Genomic DNA, 18339 nt, shown 5'->3' on the forward strand with positions numbered 1-18339 from the left:
AATTTTTTAAAGATTTTTTCACAAATATTATACTTGTAAGTGTATTTATGTTAGATGTGTCTAAAAATTAAAAAAATTGCTGAAAATATTAAAAAATTTATTGAAAACAAAAAAATACAAAAAATAAAAAAATATAATTTTCTAAAAAGTATTTTTTGAAAACCAAAATTAAACCAGTTGATTATTATTATTTTTATAATAAAAAACAAGAGAAGAAAATATAAAACTACAAAATAATTACATTTTCGTTTTTAAAATTAAAATATAATCTTTTTTGCTAAAGACAACAAAAATATGAAAGTAAAAATAAAGACACTATTTGGTTCCATTCTGGAATCATGATTCCAACTCTCTGTTTGATTATAATTTTTAAAATATGATTCCAAATCACATTTTAAAACAAATTTGAAAATATGTTTGGTAACTAGAGAGTTTTTGAATTTTTGGGTTTATTTGGTTGTCCACGCGGACATTCTCTCGAACATCTTGCCGATTGACCAGAATAGTTTTTTTTTTCTTACAATTGCCACCTGTTATTTGAAAACAAAAATTATATTTATTTTTAATATTTTTAAAATATATAAATTATTTTTTAGATCAAAATGAAAAATTATTTGGCCATTTATTTAAAATTAACAAAAAAATTTAAATAAAAATTTATTTGTCAAAGTAATTTTTAAAAAATAAAAAACATTTTTTAAAAAATAATTAAAAAAATCCAATCAAATATACGATCAAGAGTAATTTTAAAGTACTAGTTGAATATTTTTTTAACAAAAAATAATATATATTTTTTGATATTTTAAATAAAAAAATATTTTCAAAATATTTTGAGTTTTTTAAATAAAAAATTATTTTTTTTTCAATAATTATTTTTTTGAATTGAATTTTAAAAAGAGTTTGGTTATAAGTTTTGAATAAAATTTTTAATAGAATTTTGAGATATGGGTTTGGATATGAGTTATAAGTTTTTGAATTAAGTTGTGAATTTTTTTTTTTCAAAACTAATAATCAAACAACTTTTCTTATTTCAAAACTCATTTCAAAAATTCAAAACTCAATTCAAAATTTAATTCAAAATTCTTTTCAAACAAATTTTTCCTTTTTAAATCATGATTCAACAATTTACAATCTCAAAATATAATTCTATTATCAAATTATGATTCTAAAATTAAACCAAACGCTTCTAAATTTTTTTTTTTTTGAAAAACTTATCCAATTAGAGTGTATATTTTTTTTATTTTTTTGGGTGAAATGATTGATAAAATAATATATTTAAAAATAAGAAATATATGTATGGTTGGGTCAAGCTGGAGCGTTAAAGCGGTCAAATCCAACCCAATCCAATTTCTCTTGGTTAGTCGGCCCACTCGTATTCCTTGGGTGGCATTTTACTAAGAAAATTAGATATTTTCCGGGAAAATGAGGTATTAATGGTCCGAAAGAATCCGCCATCTTAGAATCTGCTCATCCCCTGACTGACGCTACAAAACAGAATCTTCAACATTTCATAGCTTAACTTTTGCTTAGCTTAACACCTAGGCTTTATTAGGGTTGCATCATCTTCTCATCTCACTCTTCACATAAACTCTAGGGTTGTTGGTTTTTGAGAGCTGAGAGAGACACAGAAATGGTGGGGAAGGACGTGAACATCACCAGCGAGAATCCTCTGGACCTGTTTCTGAAGATCGGTTTGGACGAGCGAACAGCCAAGAACACCGTCGCTAACAAGAAGGTCACCGCAAATCTCATCGCCGTCATTCACGAGGTATACTTTTCGAATCTTCTTCACTTGACCTCGCATTTTCCCCCTTGTTTGGCTGCCCCGAAAATTGAGGAAAATTAAATTATAATTCAAGTGCCCCGAATATGAACTTATGATTTCCCGGTACCAAATCGTGAAAAGTTTGACAATTTAGGGTTGTGTATTTCGGATTTAGTTCATTTTTAGATAATTTGGTGGTAGAAAAACGTCATTTATTTTCTTCCTGGTTATGATTTTTCTTGTTTTGAGTAATTTCTTATAATTCTCCAACTTACATCATATTTTCACGATTGCTTTTTGTTTCAATATGCGTATCTGTAATGGTTGTATGTTTTTATATGTTTTTCTTTTCAGGCAGCTGTAACTGATGGGTGCGATCGGGCCATTGGGAATCTCCTTTACACAGTAAGCTAATATATGAACATGTTCATCTTGTCTGAATTTGATTTTGATACAAATTTATGCTAAAAGGAAATATTTATTTGAGCTTTCGCAACAGGGGAAACAATTTTTGTACAAGGCTCCCTTTCCCTTTTAGTAGATACTGATACATTATCAGGATTCCTGTTTTTGACCAAAAAATGATACATTTTCATGAAGCCTAGGAAAAATGCTATCATGCATATGTTAAATTTTTTGTTGAGTTTGTTTGGTGAGAGCAATTGACTCAGAAACAAGAAAAGTTGGTGAAACTTGTCATGCTAGTCTGTGATGCTAGTCCATTTTATGATGACAGGTTGCTACGAAGTTCCCAGCAAATGCTCTTGTGCATCGCCCAACACTTCTGCAATATATTGTCTCATTAAAGGTATATAACAGAATCTCTCAATTCCTGATTTACTGATACAGCCTGTAGCTATTATAGATATTTAGCATTTAGTGCTTCAATGGATTAATAAGCATGACTAATTTAGCAAACTTTTTATTTTTATTTTATTTTTAATTAGTTACATAGTTTCTTTAAATTTGAACTGCATAGTTTGAAAGCATTTTGGTGTAATTGAATTTATATATGGTTCTGCTCTTACAGATTAAAACTCCTGCCCAGCTAGAAGCTGCCTTTTCGTTTTTTGCAACTACTGGTTCAGAGAATTTTAAGATCAACGAGTTAGAAGAGGCTTGTGGTGTTGGTATGATAGAGCAATTCATTATTACTCTAGATCTAAGGATGATATATTACTACTTTAATTCGCTGTTATCAGAATCTTACGATTCGCGATTCGATTCACTATTCGATTCGCAATTTTTGCAAAATCGATACGAATCTAAGGGTGAATCTATTTTGGAAGTGAATCTCTAGTGAATCACACGATTCACAATTGATTTACGATTCGATTCACTTGTTATGATTCGTGTAATTTTTAAAATTATTGTGTCCGATATATTTTCGACTCTATTTTTCCTCCATCTTTTTAGTAAAAATGACATAATACAACTTCTAATAGCGTTTAATACCAAAATAACAAGCATATATACATGATTTTTTTGTTATTTTAGTGATCATGAAGTTTTTAATAAGATCCAATTAGATTTAATCAGACCCAACATATTTTTAACCTTTCTTCTCATTTTTTTTTCCCTTTAAAAAATCGTAATAAATCTTCTAAAGATGTTTAAGATTAAAGTTACAGTATGAATTATTTATTGCTATTTTATTAAATTAAATATTATATGTATGAGGTCAGTTATACTTTTTAAAATATTTTAAGCTTTAAAAAAAAAAAATTCTAAATGATTCTTTCTTTATTTGCTCACTGTTATTTAGAAAAGTATGTATGCTTATTGTCCAAATATCAATATCGTTATTAATTATTGTTACCTTAGAAATTGATAGTTTGTCTATCTGGTTATTATTTTTATTAAGAATGGTTGATAAGAAATATCTAAAAAAGAAAAAAAAAAGGTAAGATGGTGATCTTACATAGGAACGTTTGTTAACTTTTTACTTATTAAACTACTTGATTATCATTCAAAATACCATTTTTATTGATTTAAGTCTAAATATTTTATATTCATAAGATATATTTAACATCTAAATGTGTAAATATATGTTTTTAAATAATTTAGAAGAAGTGACCGAATCTTTACGATTCACAATTCGATTCGCGATTCGGTACGAGACCATTTCGATTCACGATACGAATTCCGATTTGACAACTATGCTTTCATTTGCTCTATGGTTCTATTGTAGATGTATTAAGTCGCTGCATTTTGCCACACTTGACTTTTTGACTCATCTTTCTGTTCCATGAACTGCTTTCTAGGTATGTTTGTAGAACGCAGATTTTATTAGATCTCAACCTGCTTATAGCTTTATAATACCATGCTTCAGTTGGCTGAGCCAGATAATTTTATGCTGTTTAAGCAATTAGCACAAGCCATGATCCATGACATATTGCACTATTGGTGATATCTGGGTTTTATAGTGTTTGATATGCCATTTATTTCCAGTCCTCCCTGGTACCTGCATAGACCAACCTACACCTCTGGTTAAAGTTTTGAGGAGCAATCTGCTAATACTTATCCCAGAGATTGTCCAAGGTGACAGTTCAAATGGGAGTTTTGAACGTAACATCCACTAGATGTGGCTTAGAAAATGGAAATTATCATCTGCTTATTTTTTTGAATGTATGTCAACTTGGGTTAATTTGTTTGTCTTACATGATATTATGTTGTATGGCATTGTGACAATCCCATGATTCCATTCTAGTGTGGAGTTTTTCTAAATCTTCTCGTTCCTTCTTGTAAAATTCTGGAAATTGAACTCTTCATTTGCAAACAGGTGTTGAGGTCTCTGAGGATGATATCAAATGTACAGTAACTGAGATCATCGAAGAGCACAAGAGTGTAATTCTGGAGCTGCGCTATAGAACAAATGGTTGGTCTTTATTCTCTCCAATTCTTATGAAGTTGTTGTCCTTAATTATATTTATTTTCTATGTTATATTATGATAATCCCAACAATAGCTTGCTTGAGGATATCTATTCTTTTGTCATGTAGATTTTGGTATTAGAATTCCTGATTTGGATACTTTGTTTTGGTAGCATTCCTTTGGTAGAGTGCATTTCAGGATTTGTTCCATCATACTCACTTTTGGATTATTGTGTATCACTTTAAAATTTCTAAATAAAATATGCACCAAACTGAGATAGAGCAAGTGCTACGCTACCCATTGCCTCTGATCATGATAGTTTATCTCACTTTGTTATGAGAATATTATCTTCAGTTCTTTGGTTTGGAAATGCAAAACTTATGTTATCTAACTGGGAATGAACCTTGGACCACCTCCCTTGCATGACTGTAGATACCAATCAGGCTAACGGCTTGTGCTATATGATAAAAATATCTTGAGACTTGAGAGACTTTGATGGAGATTGTGCAGGACTCAGGAGACAACAACCAATTGTTTAGTTTATTTAGGAGTTTTTAATTAGGATTTTAAAGTAGTCTTTTTACTTTGGGATTTATTTTCTTTATTTTATTTATTTCCTTTGTTGGGACAACCTGACATATCTATTTTTTTGGGGGACAGACCTATATATATTGTTCTTTAGGACAAGCTTGCATATATAAGGTCTTTGGGGCATGTTTGATTGGAAGGATTAAAGCATGGGATTAGGATTATTAATCCGTGGGCCCAATCATCCTATGTTTGTTTTGACATTTTGGTTTAGGACTATTAATCCAATGGATAATTAATCCAACAAATTTGTAGGATTATTAGTAATGGGGTAGGGGTGGGATAGTTAATACCACACTAATTTGATAGGATTATTAATACCTCACTATTAATATTGTGAATCAAACATGGCCTTGGTGTATTGAATTATTAGAGTTTGTTTGGTATAATTTAGAAAATTATGAGTTTTCTTTGCTTACCTCTCTGTTGGAAGATTCTCTCTCCTATGCTTCTGCTTCTCCCTCTATTCTTCCTCCTCTTTTTTCTACCTCCGCTTATTTCTCTCCTCTCCTCTGTTATCTCAGTTCATGAATTCGTGATCTCTCTCTCTCTCTCTCTCTCTCTCTCTCTCTCTCTCTCCCTTTTGCACCTGTCTCACTGTGCTGCATCATACTAGCTAAAAAAAAAGGTTGAGTGTCTTGATTGTATCCCACTTTAATAACTTCTATTAGAAATGACAGGCAAGCAATAATTGATTGTATCCCACTTTAATAACTTCTATTAAGCATACATTTTGATTTTATAGCTTGCCTGTCATTTCTAAATAGGTTATTTGTGTTCTAAATTGTTTATTGAACTTGAAACTAAATTTGTACTTGAGGTGCTTCATACCAGACAACTGGGAATCAGGGTGTAAGCTATGAGCCTCACACTTGAGGTTGTTGGTTCAGAAGGCTTCTCAACTGTCTTGTTTTTTGATAACTTGATATCCTGCCCAATGGACTGAATAATCCAGAGGACCAATACCTTGTAACAGAATTGTATAAATTTGTGTTTAGTCTGTGCAGTAACCAGTGTTACCCAAAAATGCTATTACCTGACAATATATGTTTTGGAATACACACCCTTCAAACCATGGTACACTTCCATTATAAAATGATGAATTTAGCATTCCAAAGCAATTCTCAAATTTCTTTCGTATGAATTTTCTTGAAAGTTCTCCATAGGAGAGATAAAATCTAGAGAGTGCAGTCTTGGTCAGGAAAATGTTAAAAAATTGGAATAATGCTCTTAGAATTGTGTTTTTATATGATTAATTGAAAGAATAATAAACCTAGAATTGCGTTTCTATATTTTTTTATTTAAAGAACACTAAATTATATTTTATTGGATGTCTAATTATTAAAATAAAATTGATCTTACATTTAGAAGTACCTTAAAATAAAGTTCTAAAGTGTGATCTATACAAGCCTTCCCTTATAGTACTACATTTTACATGTGGCATACCATGTTTTCTGTTCACGAAATGTTCCACATGTTCAAGTAACATTGGCAGTGAATTTGGGCTTCATTTCCAGCTAAGGTGTAGATTCATGTTTAATATGATATGGGAAGTTTAATTCCAACTTGACTATTGGGTTCTGCAAGGAGAGAAGAAGAGGGGGAAGTTTAATTCAAATTCACATGCAGATGAATCTGAACTTGAATCTGAACAAATCATATATATACATATTTTCTTGATGCCTGCAATCCAACAGTAACACTTAATTTTCTCTATTTTAATTAACACATTTGATTGTGATATTCTTAGTTGGTGAATTATTTGGTCATGTACGAAAGAGGCAGCCTTGGGCTGATCCGAAGATTGTCAAGGTAAAATACTTTGCATATATATATATAGTAGTATATATATTTGATACGAAATGCTTTTCTTAGTTTTTAACATATGATATAATTTCAGAGGCTTATTGAGGTATTTCAATAATCTTTTTAGTTACACTTCTTTGTTATCTTTTGGAACAGCAACTCGTAGATGCAAACTTATATGCATTACTTGGGGAAAGAACTGCAGCAGATGATGAAAAGCCTATTAAAAAGAAGAAGGAGAAGCCTGTTAAGGTTGAGGTGGGCACAGCTGCATGCCTCTCTGTTGTACACATATATTACTTATCAGTTGATTTAAAGTTTTCTCATGTCTTTTGATCTATTTTCATATATCTAGGAATGTACTACTGCTGTAGATACTCCGCCAAAACCATCTGAAGAAGAACTCAACCCCTATTTAATATTCCCTTCACCAGAGGAAAACTATAAGGTACCCTACTGTTTGATCTTCATATCAGCTTGTTTTAACTCTATTTGTTTGTTAACTTACATTTACATCCGTCTACTTTTATTACTCACCAAAAAAAAGGATCCTTCTACTTTTTGCCTTTTTCAAAGACACCCTGGTTTTACTATGCATGAATATTTGGAAACTTAATGGTAAAAGCTATATAGTGGCAGCAGAGATATTGCAATGAAGTGTTTTGATTTGTGCCATGATCTGTTGTGTCTAGTTTCTGAACTTCTCATCTGGTAAAAGCATGCAAAATCTTATTGGTATTGTGTTGACTTCTTACCTTATCTTTGAGTTGGAAACTACGCTTGTCAATGCCTTACAGAAGGGTGGGCTTTCAGTCAATGGCTAGCCATTGCTTTATTATTCTCAATTTCTCACTATCATAGGATTTTGTTAACATGTATAACCATCTCGTGGGTCCTCAGGTACATACTGAAATATTTTTCAGTGACCGCCCTGTGCTGAGACCTTGCAATACGAGGGAAATGCTCGAAAAACATCTGAAGGAAACAGGGGGGAAAGTATTTACACGCTTTCCGCCAGAACCAAATGGGTATCTACATATTGGTCATGCCAAGGTAACTCATATTTTCTAGTTAAAGAGTTTTTTATTTTTCAAATTTTCTTGAGTTATGGTTCTCGCTCTTCATCTGATAGCCTATTGTACAGGCTATGTTTATTAATTTTGGTTTGGCAAAAGAAAGAGGTGGATGTTGCTATCTAAGGTGAGGATGCATTGTTAGCTTTTGGATTTATTTGATGGCTATAATACTGTTGGTGGCAAACTTTTTGGAACTTGTAGTATTGAGCGTTTCTGATACAACTTGTATGTTGTATTATTTTATATGGACTAGACTTCTAATAAAAACAGGGAACCACTAGAGTGTAGAATTTTGCACCCGTGGCCTGGAACACTTTCTATGAAAATTTGTGTGCCTGTGCTTGTGCATATAGCATTTTTTTTATGTACTTATTTACAATGTATCACAACACAATGAAGTACAATGAATTGGCAATTATAGCATAAATTATAATTACATGTGAACTTCCAAAGTGGGAGATAGACCTCAAACAAATACAAAGGGAATAAGACCCACAGTGTGGTGTGTGACCTCCTATTGAGGTGCAATAGCTCTAGCTAGACAGAGCAATTTGTTCTTTTTGTTGTCTGTAGAGTCACCTTGCATGTATTAAGAACTCTTTTATGTCATCATACATATGCGATATGTCCCATCTCGATGACATCTGTTCTATTACATCTTCCTTAGTCATGAACTTAGAGAGAGAGAGAGAGTATTTTATGAGTTAGGTGAGAATGTGGTATGATCTGAGTGTGTTGACTGAAATGCTAAACATCGAACACCAAAAAGAATTTGACTGGTTATAGTTCTCAATTTTTTTCAAAGATATCTATGTAATTGTCTAGATATTTTAGAATATATTTTATTGATAAAAGCGTGGTGATAAGGAAAGAATAGTGTCTCCCTCCACAAGGACCTTTGATTTAGTTGGCAAAAATATTTATTGAATTTTTTGAAACCTTCAAAATTCAAGATTATTATTCTAGTCTCATCATATGGAGTTCAAATGTTGACTCAGAACCTAAGAAATATGGATATTTCTGAGGAGTCCTGTTACCTCAATGTCTGATCCTGCAATGGACATGACACTCCTAAAAGAACTGAAAAAAGAAAATATTCTGATATGGCCAAAACACAAGTCAAGCATGCAAAAGAAGTTACTAAATATAGAAAAGTACATGTGGTTTTAAGCTTTGATGCAGTGAGGAATTATTAATGATATTAATTAATTACGGGTAAATTGCATGGACCTCTCTTGGCAATTGGTAGAAATACATTTGGCCCCATTACTATGGGATAATTAGAGCGACCGCCTCTCAAACAGAACAGCGTTAACTCCCTTAATAGGAGTAATTTTACTAAAATACCATCAACACCCCCAATCTATGGTCCCCATCTTCAGAATCCCCAAATGTCACTATGCCCAGTTAGTTTGTGGGAGGTCAGTGGAATGTGGGTTGGAAGCTTCTATTTTGATCGAACACATTTAATTGATTTTGGAAGATTGGGGTTTGGCTTTATTATAATATTGAAATGAGGGTGTTCTGTCCTTTTGTTTTCTTGGGTGATTTTCCATATAACACTCATTGTGGGTTTTTTTTCAGAAAAAATTCCAAAAAACAGTTTTTGAAAACAAGTTGCCACACAAATTTTCTGTTTTTTCCAAAAAAATTAAATATGGAAAATAAAAATTGGAAACATGGAAACACAACAAACAGACCTTTATTTTTCATTGAGAAATGGATTAGCATGTCAAGAGATTGGCATGTTCAATGAAACTTAGTCCCTATGTATAATGAATTTGAAAAAGTATACTTGTTTGGCTAGCTCTGAACAACTGACGTGTTGTATCTTGGATTATGAGTGGGAGCTCATTGGTGTCAGTCATTAAACAAAAAACAGACTGTTTCTGTTTGTTGGAATATTACTTGCAAATGATCATGAGAATTGATTACTTTTGCTGAAAAGTTAAAAAAATTTATTGAATCCATTAAATTTAAAACAATTTTGTCTTTAGACTGCTTATAATCAACTTTGGAAAGGATAAAGAACTATAGAATGACTGTTGTTTTCTGATTTTAGTGATTATTTTTTGCAATGTTAGGTATGATGATACAAACCCCGAAGCTGAAAAGAAAGAATATATTGATCATATAGAAGAGATTGTGCGGTGGATGGGCTGGGAACCTTTCAAGGTAATTTTTTTTCATCCACATCAATAACATTTGAGTAATACTACAAACCCAGACTGAACTATCCAGAATTATCATCTTGTGGTTCAAATTCATTCTACACATGGATCCCACACTATACAAATTTAATCCCAACCACATAATCTCTTTAGGGGTAAATTAGGGTTAGTTAAGGTGGGGTACATAGAATTTTCGTAACATATTCTGTTTGCTGGCAACATTTAATATTTGTTAAATTTGCAGATCACTTATGCCAGTGATTATTTCCAAGACCTTTATGAATTGGCGGTGGAGCTAATACGAAGGGGTCATGCTTATGTTGATCATCAGGTTGCTAATTAACTTCATATCAATATTATTATGTCTGAAATTTTATTTCATACATTATTCTAACACTCTGAGCTTTGTCCTTCAGTGCTTTTAATCCTAATGCCTCCTTAACTGCTCCTCATATTTTTGAGCCAATAATTCATTTGACCTTATAGACTAAGAATGTCTGTAAAAGGATGAGTGATTTTTTCTGTGTATGTGTTTGTGTGTGCCTGGGCTAAGTTTGTTTACTATTCATTCATGGCGTTCAACACTAACAACAAGATTGACATCATGTACATGGGGAAATATACATGATTGACACTTGGATTTGATATCTAATACAGACACCTGAAGAAATAAAGGAGTACAGGGAAAAAAAGATGAACAGTCCTTGGAGGGATAGACCAATTGAAGAATCACTAAAACTCTTTGATGATATGAAACGGGGCATAATTGAAGAAGGCAAAGCAACACTGAGAATGAAGCAGGACATGCAAAGTGATAATTATAATATGCACGATCTCATTGCATATCGTATCAAGGCAAGTGTGCCACCATGAACATCTTTGATTACTTATGCTCAAGGAGTGTCTCATATCTCAGATGTTTGGATTTCTGTTGTCCAGTTCACTCCTCATCCACATGCAGGGGATGCGTGGTGTATCTATCCAAGTTATGATTATGAACATTGCACTGTGGATTCTATTGAGAATGTTACACATTCGGTATGTTGATTTCTTCTTTGAATCTTAGATTGGTAGTCCTTTGTTATTGTTCTCTTCTATCATGAATTCAAGTGGTTTGTTTGCTGGCATGTAAATTATATGGTTCATCTCATTCATGTATTACTTATATGTCTATATTTGCAAAGCATATGCCTGTAAGATAGGTTTGAAGAAATTTAAATCGTCGCCTATTGAATTTTATTTTATGTTACTGATTTTTTAGGCGTGGATATTTATGTTGGATTGGAATTTTTATATTAGAAGTGAGAATTGAAGATATTTTACTCAATAGGTCTTTTTCAACTTCTTCTGCACAGCATGTTAGAACTAAAATAACCTGTAAGTTCATGGTAATTTTGTATTACGAACATAGAAGATTCCTTCAAAGAAATATGAACATTTGAGGATTATCATGATAATAAAATCTGAAGTCGGGGTTGCTTTTATAAACATCTAAATTTTGTGTTAATGAATATTTTTCACCAAACCATTCTGTCATCTGTGGCAACTGTAACCCTGGCATTCTTGTTTTGTGGTTGATGTGAATGTAGTTAGCAATTTGTTGAATGCTGCTTATCATTTTCTAAATCAGTTGTTGAGTAGTCAATATTCGTGTATTGTGTATAATGGATGGGATTAGAATTTTCTTTCAGTGTTCTTTTATAGTTATATTGGTATTTCTGAAATTGAATCAGAATAGTAAATTGGTCTACTGACTGGTTTTGGAGAACTCCCTCAATCAAAAGTTTGAAACAGCCTTTTATTTTGTGTTGAAAATAGGTAATAGTACATTTCTGTGTGCTTTGTTGAACTTAACTTTTCTGCATGTAAATTTCTTATAGATAGTCCCTTCTAATATGCATATTTCAGTGGACTTTTGTCTTTCTAATAGGTTGGTTAATGCTTGAAGCTCAAACTGTTTCCATCATAAAATCAGTGCTAATTTTGGCTTGTTTAACTTTTTGGGTTCTATTAGATAAGAATTTGCATAGCTTTGAGACAATCATATCCTATCCTGGGCCACTTGTCTTGGTTTAGGCTTTTATGAAATGGGTTTGATTGAGAAGTAACTTAGGCCTCTTTACCCTGTTGCCTAACTTTAAAGCTGGAAATGTGAGGTCTGTGGGTTGTTTTTATTCCATGGCTTGCTCTAGCTAATGCAACTTGCACCAATTTTATTCCATGGCTTGCTCTAGCTAATGCAACTTGCACCAATTTGCGTCTGTATCAGTTTGAAGTGGCAGAGTTTTTCGTCTTCATCTTTCCTTTTTACATTTGGGTATTTTTAGAACATCATAGTATCATACTTTTTAAAGACCCCTCACTAATCTCATTTCGGTTTGAACCCCTAATCTTCTATTTGGAGGACCTTGCTTTAATGCAAATTGGTAGAAGACCAGTAGTGACTAGAGCATGGAAGGAAGAAAAAATGGGAAATATCTAATTTCACATGGAGCATGCCCATGACTTTATATTATGACGTTTAGGGTCAATTTGAGCAGATTATTATTATTGTTATATATATATATATATATATTGTAGATTGGATTGTTGCTGGATAAATTCAATGGCTTTGTATTAGATTTTAGTTCTAGGTTATTTTGATAATTTTGCAAATAGTGTAAGGGGTTGTAGGGTTGCCTGTGGGCTGCATTTCGAGTCAAATAATGTTGTGTCTTATATGGAGTTTTCATCAGGTCTAGAATATTCTATTTTGTTAAAAATGTTTTAGCGGTTGTTTGATAAAACTAAAAGTTAAATAGTTGAAATTTTGAGTAACGAATTTCTAGTATTGAAATATTTAAGTACTAAATTTTTAAAATTTGAAAATTTTAAGATAAATATGTTAGCTGAACATGAAAAATGAAAACTACCTTCTGTCAAGTGTATTAAACATTCAGTGTTTAGTCCTCCTTTCCTTGAAATTGAGACCCATTTTCAGTCAACTTTCAGGTTTAAGTGGTAGCTGATTATGAATTATCAAACACACTTAATTGTGAAACTACTGTGCAGTCCGTGTTTTCAAACAAGCCTGTAGCTTCCTAATTGTGACTTATAGTTTAGAAGAATTAGGAGTGTATTAGCCCATAAATACTTATGTGTATTTTTTGTGATTTAAGAATTTGTGTGAAACTATTGAAGCACGCATATGGGTGTGTGTACAGGTACGTTAATACGGTAAAATCTAAAAAAGGTAAGGTACAGATACGACTGGATACGTTTGTAAAAAAGTATTTATTTTTAATTTGGAATAATGTAAAAATTAGGTAAATTATTTAGTTTTTTACGATCCAACCTACAATTCAAGTTTAATGCAAAAAATAAAGGTATAAATCAAAATTAAATGTCATTATGTTAAACAACTTACAAATCATAGCTTAATTTTAAAATCATGGCAAGCATAATAACGGTAAAAGAAGTCCAATGAAACTAATTTTTACCTTTGTATTAGAAGAAAATACTATTTTGACTGAGGTACGGCTTAAGTATATTTTTGGTACGTTTGTAGTACAGCAATAAGAAGAAAAATCTAGGTACACGTTTTGTGTACCTAGTATGTGTCCAGAAGTACCATACAAAGTACCAGTATACGGTACAGGTACATGTTTGTCAAAGTATCCATGCTTCATAGTTGTGAAGTGTGATGTAATGTCTGAACCCTTGTTATTTTAGGATGAGAATATTTAGCACTGGTACTGGAGAGGGGTTATTCTTAAGGAGTTCTAAGTGGAATTTCTAGATTTCTCTCTATCTTCTTAATCTTTCACAAAACTAAGGGTACTGTTTGCAGATCTAGAATGGTACCAATCTCAGCCATGAAGCCTTACTTAATCAAGCCTAAATCATCCTGAGAATTCCAGCAGCTAATTCCTGAAATCCTGTCAACATACATATTGTAAACCATGCCAAATTCCTTCTTTTCAATTTAGAAAATTGGAAGATTTCTTATACTTGTTCTAAAAACTTAGCCCTAGAAGCCTTCTTAGGCTTAGACCAACCACAAATCTATTGTAGGTATCATTATGCCAAGTTTATTATGGCTGACGTACATTACTAGTGAGTCTATGCAAGCCTAATGCTTTCGTATATGTTTTGCACTCTGCTCCATGTCTTTCCTTCTTTGACAAATATGAAATGTAAATTCTGTATTGGAAGTGAGTCTATGCAAGCCTAAATTGGAAGATTTCTTATCCTTTTTATTTTTATTTTATTTTTGAAAATTTTATGCAGCTTTGTACACTTGAATTTGAGACAAGGCGTGCTTCATATTATTGGTTATTGGATGCATTGAGCCTTTTCCAGCCTTATGTATGGGAATACTCACGATTGAATGTAACTAACACAGTGATGTCAAAACGTAAGGTGAGCTGAATTGTTGAACATCTATTTGTTTATGCTATGTTTGGATAATAGATTTTGGTAGAGATTTGGAAAAAGAAAAGAAAAAGTGAGGCAAATTTGAATGAAATATAAGCTAAATCTTTTCCTCATTTCCTTTTTCTTTCCAAATTCCTACTCAAATCCATGATCCAAATAGCCTTAAAGAATTGTTGGATGTATTTTTCTGCCCATGCACTCTAGTATTTTATTCCATACACTTTATTGACCATGGTATGCTATTGCAGTTGAACCGTCTTGTGAAGGAAAAGCGGGTTGATGGTTGGGATGATCCCCGTTTGATGACATTATCCGGTTTGCGACGTAGAGGTGTTACTTCAACTTCAATTAATGCTTTTGTTCGAGGAATTGGAATTACTAGAAGGTTGGCTTATATATATATAATAATAATAATAATGTTTGGCCATGGATCAAAACCTCTAAATTTTTTGCTGACACCAATATACCTGGTATTGCAGTGATTCTAGTATGATAAATGTTGACCGCCTTGAGTACCACATAAGAGAGGAACTAAACAAAACAGCACCTCGCACCATGGTGGTTCTACATCCACTCAAGGTCTGTCTCTTGTTCCAATGCTTTTTCAGGTGTCAATTCTGTTGTGTTCAACTAATTGTTTGTGTTTTTCAGGTGGTTATTACCAACTTAGAAGTTGGCTCAGTAATGGATCTCAATGCAAAGAAATGGCCTGACGCTCCACTAGATGATGCATCTTCTTATTATAAGGTGACTTGTGGCAACTTAAATAATGACATTGATTTTTAAAGACGTACTTCTATGTGAGAGTTAAAGCATGAATTTCAGTTGTCATGGAAACTTTCTATTCAGTTCTATAACAAATATTGTAACCGCGCCCCCCCCCCCCCCCCCCCAAAAAAAAAAAAAGAAAAAAGAAAAAGAAAAAAAAAGGGTTCTATAAAACAGATATTGGAACAAGTGTTAGATTAGATGTCTTGATTTTTGACAGATTTTCTCATTTATGCTTCTATTATAGGTCCCTTTTTCCAATGTTGTATACATTGAGAACTCTGATTTTCGGATGAAAGATTCTAAAGATTACTATGGGCTTGCCCCTGGCAAGTCAGTCCTATTGAGGTGTGTGCAGATTTTAATTTTATATTTACTGATCCATCTAGGCAGATGGGAGTGCTCAGTATTGAGACTTTTGTTTGTCTCCAGATATGCATTTCCTATAAAGTGCACAGATGTAATTCTTGGTGATGATAAAGAGACTGTTCTTGAAATCCGGGCTGAGTATGATCCTTCCAAAAAGACAAAGCCAAAGGTTGTTTGTTGCCCCAGAATTGGGTGTTTATTTTATGTGAATGGTTTTACTAGGGTTGCAAAATATTGCAAGGTAGATTCTTTACAAGTTTTTTTTCATTATGTAGGGGGTTCTTCATTGGGTTTCGGAACATTCTCCTGGGGTTGATCCGCTGAAGGTGGAAGTCAGATTGTTTGATAAATTGTTCCTTTCTGAGGTTGGCAATCCTTTCTTTCTGACGCTTTATTTACTTCTACTAGTGGGGACCACGAATTCTCATCAATTTTTGTTATTGCAATCAGAATCCTGCAGAACTTGACGATTGGCTTGGTGATTTGAACCCCGAGTCCAAAATGGTGATACCAGGCGCATATGCTGTACCTTCCCTTAAAAATGCTGCAGTTGGAGACAGATTTCAGTTTGAAAGGCTTGGTAATTTTCAGGACCCTATAGTTGTTGAATGTTAAATATCCAAATAATGCATTACTGAGCATTGAATACAACTGGTCAACATGGATAAGTAGTTTGTATTAATCCATTATTCAAGACCCGTGCAAAATGGTTCCAGCCTATATATATATATATTCATATATGTAACCTTTTCCATGCATTGCTGTTTACCTCCACCCCCCCTCTGTAAAAGATTGACTCAAACCACTTTTTCTTTTGGTTTTGAAGAACATCATTCTTCATTTTTTTGGGGGTTTGAGGTTTTGTCATGGTTGTGCTCCAAGAACTTTTGGGAGCTGTTGCTTGAGATATTGTCTATACTGTTCCTAATACACTCGAGAGATGCTTGAACCTCATTTTTCTTGACTGGTTGTGATTTTGTTTCACCTTTGAAAGTACGGGTTCGTGTCTAAATCTATGTCTTCAATGTGTGATTTCAGGCTATTTTGTGGTTGACAAGGATTCTTCTTCAGAAAAGCTTGTCTTCAATCGGACCATCACACTGCGAGATAGCTATGGTAAGGTTGGGAAGTAGGTGAGTTGCATACAAATGATTATCAAGCAGGCAGCCAGATTAAAGAATTTATGTTTTTGAATATTTTGTGTGTAAACTATTCATTTTACTAGCCAAAAAAATAGGTCTAGCAAAATAGAGCTAACTTCAAAATTTGTACGTCATATTTGCAAAAGTATTTGCAAGACAAAAATATAGCAGCTAAAATTTCAAATGCTGTTATTTCTCTCGCTTGCTGATTTTGAACCCTAGATGTGCCTTTCCAGGTCATCTCAAGACCCTCACCCTTTTTAATTATTTCAGAAGTTTTGAAAATTTTGAAATGGGTGAAAACAAAAGTAAAATAGGAAATGAAAATTTGGGTTGTTTGTTAATGGTTTCATTTTATGTTTTTGTTTGCATTTTTTGGAAACTGGTAACAGTAGCTTGTTTGGCATATTGTTTTCGTTTCATAAAAATAGACTAAATTCTATAAATTTTAAAACGTAAGGAAAGAGAAGAAGCTTTTTTTCGCTTTTTATTTTTTGTTTATTTGTTTTAATAATCAAAACAAGTTTAGACTCACCTCTCTCTCCCATCACCTCTGTTTTGTTTTTGTTTTTTTGTTTAATATTATACTTTGATCCCATGTTTCATAGATATAGGGCTGACTATTTATTTTTTAAAATTCCTTAAGGAATCAGTCACTTAAAAATTTTAAAACGGGAATGGCCCTCTTAAGCTTGGTTGTTTCTCTGGTGTGAAGTAGTTTTAGTGGGTTCTTATTTTCAATCGGTCTCTAGTCTCTTCCACATCTCGAAACAGGAATTGCAATTGGTCGGAAATATGCCTGATGAAAAGAGCTAGAAAGCGACCTTTTAGTTAGATTCTTCTGGGCTTGTGCACAAATTTAAGATTTAAATATAATTTTAGTCTGGTAATATTTTAATTTATTTTATATATACAAAATTTTGAAAATTGTGAACAAATAGTTGTTTGGTATTTTTTTTGGCTCTCAAAGACTTGTAATAGCTTATAAAATTTATTAAATTTTTGAAATCATAAAAAGTTAATTTTTTTTGTTTAAAAAATTTCTCCTCTCGCCCTTTTTGGTCACCATCTCATAACTCCCATCGATCATCCCCCACATCTGGGTCACATTCACCAATGTCCTCCTCCTGCCATCATCTTGACAAAAATCACACACTTTCGGTAACTGACACCATCATTGATCGTCGATAAGCAACATCACCCATCATCTCTCGCTGCCAACAACCATCGGCCATTGCCACTCATTTTCAATGCCGAGCAATCACCTCTAACAATTGGTTGTAATTATTTTTGTTTGAGATGATTTAAATAAATATATTTTTTAAATTTTTTATAAAAAGATATATAAAAATAATAATAATAATA

The 18339-nt window shown here is 32.6% G+C and overlaps 1 protein-coding gene across 1 annotated transcript; it reads left to right on the forward strand.

Moving 5' to 3' along the window:
- The first annotated feature begins 1309 nt into the window (after positions 1–1309).
- LOC114272251 (glutamine--tRNA ligase) lies at positions 1310–17158 on the forward strand. Its single transcript, XM_082870907.1, has 23 exons — positions 1310–1768; positions 2120–2170; positions 2502–2573; positions 2796–2895; positions 4548–4643; positions 6977–7038; positions 7189–7290; positions 7388–7480; positions 7933–8085; positions 8177–8232; positions 10193–10283; positions 10524–10610; positions 10937–11134; positions 11219–11317; positions 14549–14680; positions 14944–15080; positions 15175–15274; positions 15347–15442; positions 15711–15811; positions 15896–16001; positions 16108–16197; positions 16283–16412; positions 16871–17158. The coding sequence occupies exons 1-23, from the start codon at positions 1631–1633 to the stop codon at positions 16963–16965; spliced, it is 2385 nt and encodes a 794-aa protein (XP_082727033.1). The 5' UTR covers positions 1310–1630; the 3' UTR covers positions 16966–17158.
- The last annotated feature ends 1181 nt before the right edge of the window (positions 17159–18339 follow it).

Source organism: Camellia sinensis, chromosome 5 (genome assembly GCF_055761805.1).
Source record: "Camellia sinensis isolate YWXY chromosome 5, ASM5576180v1, whole genome shotgun sequence".
In the NCBI taxonomy this organism is placed as follows: domain Eukaryota; kingdom Viridiplantae; phylum Streptophyta; class Magnoliopsida; order Ericales; family Theaceae; genus Camellia; species Camellia sinensis.

Coding starts and splice junctions, on each gene's coding strand:
- LOC114272251 (XM_082870907.1), top strand. CDS start 1,631: ATGGTGGGGAAGGACGTGAACATCACCAGCGAGAATCCTCTGGACCTG. Junction 16,198..16,282: donor ATAAATTGTTCCTTTCTGAG/GTTGGCAATCCT, acceptor TATTGCAATCAG/AATCCTGCAGAACTTGACGA. Junction 16,413..16,870: donor ATTTCAGTTTGAAAGGCTTG/GTAATTTTCAGG, acceptor GTGTGATTTCAG/GCTATTTTGTGGTTGACAAG.